Source organism: Brachyistius frenatus, unplaced genomic scaffold (assembly GCF_029030835.1).
Source record: "Brachyistius frenatus isolate BFR_SWC_R1_liver_20210118 unplaced genomic scaffold, ASM2903083v1 Contig_263, whole genome shotgun sequence".
Classification (NCBI taxonomy): domain Eukaryota; kingdom Metazoa; phylum Chordata; class Actinopteri; family Embiotocidae; genus Brachyistius; species Brachyistius frenatus.
In genome coordinates this window covers 392,759-401,794 of record NW_027210862.1, presented here as the reverse complement: position 1 = coordinate 401,794, position 9,036 = coordinate 392,759, and the positions used below count along the sequence as shown (strand labels likewise).

The following is a 9,036-nucleotide window of genomic DNA, read 5'->3' as shown; positions in this document are numbered from 1 at the left end:
CGTTGTTTGCTGTACTTCCTTTCAAAACGTGTGCGTTCAAGGTTAGTAAGTGCCAACAGGTCCCACACTGCCTTCAGGTTATTTTCGTAAACCTGATAACAAATCATCAAACATTTGGTTTTAAATTTGGGAAAATGTCAGGTCAGTATTTGCGTAACGGATTTTAATCTTTTAACATCTGACAAACAAAATATTATTTTTCAACTAAAAACCGATGACTAATCAAAAACAAACTCTAAAACATTATTTTCCAGTTCATATTGCTACTTTTCCTAATTTGAATGCACAAATGTTATAACTGACAATATGTCTAGTGTGAAATTTAAAGAGCTCACTGGATTCATAAACATTTCAGGTTTAAATATTAACTAAGTACTTCGTCACAAAAACACAGCACAGCCAAGATCAGATAACAAAGAACCCGTAATGTTTTGTTTGCTTTCTCTTCAGAAGGAGAAGACGAGGAAAGAAGCAGTGGTGTAGCTGTGAGCGCTTCATGAGGAAGAAGCGGAAAAACGTGAATCAAGAGTTCCTTATATGGCGTTTGCCTTCCCCGTCTTTCCGGTCACGTCTTCCCCTTCCCTTCTGAGTCATCTGTCCCTTTAAATTGCTGCGTTCAGGTGCTCACTGCGTCATTCTATGCTTCCCAGATAATGTAGAGAGAGAGAGAGATAGACTAGACTTTTGAAATGCATTTTGATTTCTACTCTATTTCTTCTATCACAATAAACATTTTATGACTTTTTTTTTTTTTTTTTTAAACAACCAGAAAACCCTGTGTTAGTTATTTCCATGAATCTGCTTCTCTGGCACAACATTGGTCTGAGTGATAATGAGTGTTTTTGAAGACTGGAGATGTCTGGTGATACTCTTGACTTTTCTATCCAACAAACAAGAAGTATTAGCCCTTGGCTCCTTCACACTTTAACCACGGTTTGGCCATTCCTTGACTTTAACAAGTGCAAATCATGTCTTAGATGACTTCCATGTTACTATGAACAGAGGGGTTACTAAAATAGATAATAAAAAATATAAAAGTGAAAACGAGAAAAAAGGGCAGGTTTTTAGGCTGAGGTATTAATACTTCTAAATACTTCATTCACTGCTGTCGAGCTCAACAGTGTTTCTGGTACCAGCTGTGGGATCTTTAGACCACCTTTTAGAGTTTCACTCGAAACTTTTACGCTATTAAACATTAAGCTCCCCTTTTTTTTTTTTTTTTTTTCCATCCATACTTTACCCGCTGTACGACAGAATGAGTACATGTCTTGATAAACTACAAATGTCCCCGCTCAAATGGATCATTTTCGCCGCTCACGTGTGCTCCGAAATAGTTTTCCTAGTTTGTTACGAGCCGCTCCTGAACGCACCGGCAGCAGCTTGCCGTCGGAACAAATGGCCGCACATTCGCTGCCCCGTGAGTGGCGGAGGCGGAGGCTTGATCAGCGGGTGAACGGACCAATCCCGTGCGGCGGTGAGCCCCCCGGCTCCCCCCGCCCCTCTCCTCCCCTCCCCTCCCCCTGCTCTGCTCCGGAGCTCCGCCTCCTCCCCCCGCTGCTGGACGGACTGTACATTCCTCGTAGCCCGGGTCTCCACAGCAGAGGAACGCGGCGACGAAAAGAAACAAGCCGAAGACACGACGGATTCACACACTTCATGACGCTTTCCAAGGGCACGTAAGGTTGGTTATTCGCCTCTTTTTTTTATGATTCAGTTCAAATGTCCTGAAGTTCCTCTTTCAAACTTGCTTTAAACGGAGCTGATGGCTTCCGGATGAAGTGGGAAGGGGCTCGGGGGAGGGGGGGGGGGGGCTCTCAGGGGTCCTGGGCAAAAATAAGTACGATCGAGTTCAAATATGGTCTTATTTATCAGTCTAAAAAGAGGAACCTGTGGGAGTAAGTTTATTTAATTGTAGATTTGACTTTGCTCAGGTTATCGTGTATGTATTAAAGGACATTTAGGAGCTTCTGAATCTTCAGATGGGGGTCAAACTGTCACCAAAAGGGGCTTAATTTGTACTCATTTCTTATTGTAAAAAAAAAAAAAAAAAGAAAAAAAAAGAAACACGTGAGAGGAGGTGATCCACGGGCGTGTAATGATGAGTAAAGTCTGTCAGCTTGCAGTGAGTCATAGCAGTTCAAATGTTCACTTTTCTAATGTCTGAGATGGAGACAACTCACAGCGTCCACCTTGTTATACCAGTATTCGTCTGCAGCTGTCTCACTTTTTTTTGGGGCTGATTTCAGGGGCTGGTGAGTTGAAAGTGAAAGGTTGTTTGGTCGGTGCTCTTACATAAACTGGATGCAAGGTTTATTACATGGCAGTACAGCCAGATGTGTTGTCCCCCCCAAAATAATCAGCTGGTCGCAGCCCCTGTTGTCAAATTTGATCTATTTATTGTCAGAAAAGTCTCGACTATTTACTTAAAACATCTGATTGAAGTGTCTTTTTGAATTTTTGATTATCAGTTATTTTAACATTTTTTGATGCAGTATCTTTTTCTGAACAAACGTCAAGTATCCCGTGGTAAAAATGTCAAAAATATTATGCACGTAATTAGAAATATCTGTACACAGATACTTACAGGCACATAAATACACACAACCACATGCAAAGTAAAAAAATAAAAAAAAAAAAAAGGAATTATGAGGAAAATAACGTGTAGATGTGTAATTAGATATCATTTGTCGATTGTCTAACTCAGAGCAAGTTTTGTTTTTCATTTTGTGAAGTTTGATTTGGTTGATTTCTTCGTTAAAGGTGTTAAAATATCTTAATTTCCTCCGTTATATAAGCTGCACCACGACAGACACATCAGTACAGTTATCCGTCTTCCATATTAGCGAAGCATTTTAAGTGGTGATCTCTTCATCCATTAATCCAGGTCAATGTTGGGTCGCGGTGTGAAGCGGAAGTGGAGCTGCCTGGAGGAGCTGGAGGCCGAGGGGCTCCCCGACGCCGCTGCTGTGACGCAGGACAAGCAGCAGCACGGGGAGGAGGGCAGGGAAGACGAGGGCGGACTTCTGGTGGGCCCGTCCAAATCGGACGCGAGCCACCTGCAGCAGCGTCAGCTGGTGCTCGGCCTCTGCTTGGAGAAGCTCCAGCGCTACCAGGCCGGGATGGAGCTGAGCCTGCGTCGCTCCGTGCTGCTCATCAACACCCTCAGGCAGATCCAGGAGGAGATGCGCAGCGACGGGGCGGGAGCCTGCGCGTCAGACGTCCTCCTCAACGGCGTCCACCCCGACTCCCGTCTTCTCAGGGATGACTTCGGCGAGGACTTGCCGGTTACGTGCCCCGGGTGTGCGGAGGGGGACGGGGACGGGGACCTGTCTCTGTCTCCGCCGCCGTCCCCAGATTTCCCCTCTCAGGAGGCGGACAGCTCCCCCGACCAGCAGAAACCTCCGCCCGCTGCGACCGTCAACACTTTTAGCGATGCAGTAAACGCCATGGGCTACCTCAGCGACCTCGCCCTGGACGATATCTTCGAGGACATTGACACGTCGATGTACGAGACTTCAGATCTGCCTTCCGCCTGGGCGGCGGGCTCCTTGTGTCCCGTCAGTGTGTCGCTATGGCCGGACGAGGACGCCAAGTTGCGCCCTTCCGGCCATTCGTCGGCTGGGAGTCTTCAGTCGTGTCTAATGGACCTGAATGAGCTGGACCACATCATGGAGATTCTGGTAAAGTCCTAATCACCAGGACAAACCTCTGGACATTTACAGCACCTGGTCAATCGAGGATAAGCAGCTGCTCCGGCCGAACGAGGGCTCATGAACTCTTAACTTGACCTTGGATTTTTAAGGCTCCATCTGGTAGTTCGGCTGACAACGTGCTCGAAGCTTCAGCTCATTTAACGCAGAATAAAACACAAAATGGTGTCCAGGCAACATCCTGAGTTTTGCACCGACGGTTGTGACTCAAAAACATTTTATATTAAATATTTATAATGGCAGGTGAAGAATCCAGTTTAAAACAACTTGTGCTCTTTGGAAAACATTCGATCTTAAACACTTTTACACTATTTTTACAGTCACAAGTCCAAAAACAATTTCATAATTGTTTAGTTAGCTGAAAAAAAAAAATCAACAATTTTTGATAAACGATTCATGAGTGAAGTAATTCTCTAAGCAATTCATATTCTTGATACTCAAACTTTTCTCTGTTGCATTGTTTTAAACTGGGTTTTGGACTGTCAAAAATATGGACTGGAGACTTTTATGACTTTTCTTATCAATTATTTACAAAAGCAGAAGCAGAAATACATTTTCGAAGGCACAGGACGACCAATTTCTGTACTTATTGATTCTGGAAGCAGATCAGGTGGCTGCTCTGCTTTACAAAATGTTGAGTATAAAAAAACAGTACAAAACTATATTGCAACACTTGCAAGGGAAGTGCTGTAACGGACCGTATTGGACTTGACAGGCTGATTGAGGTGTATATTCCTTAATTCAGTAAAACTGTAAAATGCACACGGAGCCATAAATCTGCGATCTCAAGTATTTACGTCACTTTTCTCTCCTGGTTTTGTAAGTTCTAGTAACAACAACAACAACAACAGCAGCAGCAGCTCTGAGTAAAATCCACTACTCAGGAAGAAGGAACCTGAGCTGCTGTGGTTTGTGCGTCACTCAGGCTGGTGGATCAGACCCGGGTTGATTATTAATTGAACTCCCTTCAATTACTTAAGAGGGCGTGTTTAAGCCCAGCCGGGAGGGCAAAGGCCTGGGTTTCCTTTCAGTATTCGGACTGAATGAACCACGTAGGATCTTTTCAATTAGAAAGCGACATCAAGCCAAAAGCCTTTTTGCTGCTGCGGTCGCACCTCAGTCAGAGCGTGGAATATCTTATCTGTCTATATATTTATTGATTTGGTTATTGGAAACCAGAACGTGGGCCGCCTTGTTCGTAGCAAGAAGCGGGGAAGCAAGACGACATCTTGTTGCTCTTGTAGAGAAAATATTTAACTCGTTGGAACGCCTTTATCTGTATTCTTATTTATGAATGAAAAATCAACCACAAACTGCAGCGGATATTGTTTGTTCTTTATACGTAGAGCCTGTTCGCTCGTGTGTAATTTATAATTTCGATTCTTTATGACCTCGGACTGTCGGTGGATCGGCTGCCGTTGACGACCTCGTACCATTTTTATTTTTACGCTAAATAGGACGAGCTGTCAGCGGCCGCACAAAAGAACGACAGTTTTTCTCCCTTTGGCAGCTCGTATTTTACGGTAAATCCAACATGTCGTGAACGCAGCGTAAAACAATGTACTTTAAATAGCAATGTAATCCCAGTCTGGTTCTGACCGAGGAGCTGATCACCTCGCGTCAACAATCAGGACAACTTTGCCATGCCACAAAATTGTAAATGACAACAGAAGCTTATGTATTTTTATGGCCTTGATGGTATGACTTTTTATTTAAGTTTTTTTTTTTTTTTTAAACAGTTTTATATGTGTTTCTACGAACTCCTGTCCAGTAGGGAAGATACGAAGGGTGAAAGGTCGCGATGAATCAGATGCCCCGACCTTCACTATTCGCGGTTTACTCCTGTTCTACCTCCTGGTGTCTATCTTTCGCTGGTTTACCTGGACACTCCTGTTTTTACACCATCACTGATAGAAATCATTTTTTCTCATTGGTTATTTCATGGATTAGTAAATCGGAACGCTTTCCCGTCAGACCAAAGTAATCCGTCCCCATCTCCATCTCTCGTCTCATGCTGACAACGTGCCTTACTACTGAATCTAATTCTTCGTTCTTGTGGCTGTCTGAGCTTGAGCTTCAATGATAAAAAAAACAACAACAACCCAAGAACTGCAGCTGAGGTGTTATGTAAAGCCCTCAAAAGCCAGAACTGTCATTGTTTCTTCCTCCCTTCTTGGCCTTTTTTTTTTTTTTTTCTCTCTGTGCTCACTGAACACTACAGGCATGTGAGCTTGATGTATCCTGACAGGCTGACAGTGAACTAGCTGAGGGAGGAGGTGGCAGCGAGGGCCAGAAGGGAAAAATAAGAGGAGGAGGAGGAGAACATGGAGGAGGAGGATGAGGAGGGTGGGAGGAAGCAGTTTGCGTCACTTGTTAAGTAGGAGGGGTTTGGAGCTTGTTTTGCCCGGACTCAGACCACCGACCAATCACATGAGATGTACGAGTAGCACACTGCTGCTCCAACAACAACTTGTTTTTGCTCCTGATGGCTCTGCACAGACATACAGAGCGAACCCGGTTGGATTTCAGCCTGTAGAAAAATACAACCACGTTTCTGTTGTTCTTTAATCTGACAGGACTGAATACAATAAGCAGGAAATTGCAGTGTTATTTATAATTGTATGTGTCAGCGAGGTTTGCAAAAAGCACAAGCTGTATGTTGTCGATGCTGATTATGATCTAAATGTAACTGAAGGGTGCGTTTGCCGGGTAATAAGATGATAATTCGTAATGTATTGTATTTTTGGTGGAATATTTTATAGATTTTATCCAATAATAAAGTAAAAAAAAAAAAAAATACCCTAAAGCTTTGTGTGAGTCTTTATTCCTTCGACTAATTGTAAAACCAGGCCTCATTACGCAACATCCCACAGACATGTTTGTGGGTTGTTTTTGGGTCAGAGACACAAACATCTCATCCAGTGTACAAAAACCTGATCATGAAACAGTCACATAGGCATTTCTGTAAAAGAAAATTGTGCCTTACTGCACACCAACCATGCATACACAAGGAGGAATTAGTCAATACATGACTGACTGCATGCGGTTTATGGACATGCTGGGTTTTTTTGGCCACCCCCTCAATTTGTCTGCCCTGAGTGTTGCCTCCCAGGTAAATGTCTCCGTTAGACTTCATTGATTTCCTGCCCGCCTCTCACTACTTAACCTCAGTCTGAATCTTACACACGTATGACCTACAGCGTGTAAATGGTAGCGTGTTTTAAAGGCAATCGTAGCCTGGGAGGCAAAGCTAAGGGCAAGATTTCCCCATTTTGTCTTTATTTTCCCTCAAGCAGGGCTTGGGAGTCAAATGGAAGCCAACACTGCCCTCTGGTGGCCATTTAACAGAAAAGCAGATGTTTGTTGATGGTGAGAATGACAATGCACATTTAAAAAAAAAAAAAAAAACATGTCCAGTGGTGTTTGTTGATGCTGTAGTCTGCTGTTTCTGCAGCTTCATCAATAAAAGTCGGTGTTATTTTCAGGCAACCAGATCCTCTCACAGCCAGAGTCTGCACTCGTCAGTACAATAAGCACCGTTGGGCTCTCACTGCTCTCAAGAAAGTTTTATGTTTACCTCTGCTGCAGATTCATGTGCAGCATTATTAATACAAGTAATATCTTAATTTTTCTACTTATGTTTAAAAGCAGCAATATTGTGATGGAAATATACATGAAATTCAATTGAAAATCAAATGTACTCGAGAATTAGCAGTAGTCATTATCAAATGATTGACGTGTTAAACACTGTGTTTAAGTGAGGCATTATGCACTGTTTTGTAGTTAAATCTCTAGTAGTTCATTCAGACTCACTTCAAAAGTACTACTATGTAGGATTAAGGGGGATCTGTCATGTCATATTCACAACTCGTAAAGCACGGCTGTTTTCATTAGTGTAAAATCACCTGAAACTAAGAAATCTACACGGGGAGCAGGTCCTCTTCCACAGAGGCCGCCATGTTTCTACAGCAGCCCAGAAGAAACAAACCAAAGTGAAAAGCGAGTGTCCCTCCTTACACACTTGGACGACAAAGGTGAGGTGAAGTGTGTTCAGTTGGTTGCAATCTGCAAAGTCACCACTAGATGCTACCAAATCCTCCACACTGTTCCTTTAACTTTAGACTGAGCAATTGTGCTGGAAGATCAATTCTGTGGAGCAAAAATAGAAATACTGAATCCGAAAAGTCTCATTGAAGCAATTCATCAAAAATGGACTTGATTACATCCCGGTAATAAGTGACGTACTCAAGTGTACTTGCATAGGAAAAGAACAGATATAACCAGTATACGGCAGTGAGCTGTAGCTTAACTGTAGCCCACAACCCTGGTTGGGGTCTAAATTGAAAGATAAAACAGCGCAGCATACGAACAGATAAAACAAGTCATGAGTTGGGTTTAAAATGTACAAAGGTTACTGCACTTTCTTCATCTCTCAGCACACTCAGGACTTTGTGAGTTTGATTTTACCCCCAGAGAAGGAGACAGAAGCAGAGTTACAGTAGGCGTTGCGGGCGAGAGGCCTGCTGCTGCTGGAATCCAGGGAGTGGCCACACACAAGGAGGAGCAACACGTGCACGACTGCACACAACCACCGCTAACATACTACCGTTTTAACACACGTCAGGGGAGCGGGTGGGACTGCAAAGCCACGCACAGACCCACCCACCTACCTACCTATGATGACACTGCACATTAGTAACAGTAAAACTCCAGGGTTTGGTGACAGTATATCTGAGTGCTGCGGTGCATCAGTCTGGGTTTAATGTTCCTCTGCAGGAAGACATCGGTCTGCTGCGGTGGAGTAAAACCAGGCTTTGCCTCAGAAAGCCTCAGTCTGGCACGCTGACTCAGCACACGCTCACAGAACAAACAGCCTCTGCTGCTGCAAAACAATGGGAAGGACCGACGGAGAGATAGACCCGGCAGCACTTGGCCGGTTGTTCATGTTAAACAAACAGTTGTTTTTTTTTAATGTAAAGAAAAACCTGTTTCAGCCGTGCATGTGACGTGCAAGTTGTAAAGCTGCAGTTGAAACGGTAGATTTGTTTTTACATTGTTTGAATCTCTGCTTTCAAGCTGGGAAGAATCAAAACTTAAAGGGCACGTTCACATTTTCAAAGTCTGTCAAGAATAGTTTGGTTGCCACATAAACGTTTTGTTTGCTTTGTCAGTCCTTTTGTTCATAAAAGGTTCCTTCTCCTAAAAAGACTTCCTCGAAAATCACTTAATTTGACAAGCAAGTAGGTCGTTTTCGAGGGACTCTTTTCATTTTCTTTGATTTCTTTCTGAAAATTCTTGGTGCATTTCACACTTAATGTACTTTATG

At 43.4% G+C, this 9,036-nt stretch overlaps 1 protein-coding gene across 1 annotated transcript; it reads left to right on the top strand.

Annotated features, from left to right (window-relative positions):
* The first annotated feature begins 1,582 nt into the window (after nt 1-1,582).
* Nucleotides 1,583-3,725, top strand: LOC138634473 (cell division cycle-associated protein 4-like). The gene is made up of 2 exons (XM_069721427.1): nt 1,583-1,681; nt 2,885-3,725. The coding sequence occupies exon 2, from the start codon at nt 2,889-2,891 to the stop codon at nt 3,690-3,692; it is 804 nt and encodes a 267-aa protein (XP_069577528.1). The 5' UTR covers nt 1,583-1,681; nt 2,885-2,888; the 3' UTR covers nt 3,693-3,725.
* Nucleotides 3,726-9,036: the final 5,311 nt, after the last annotated feature.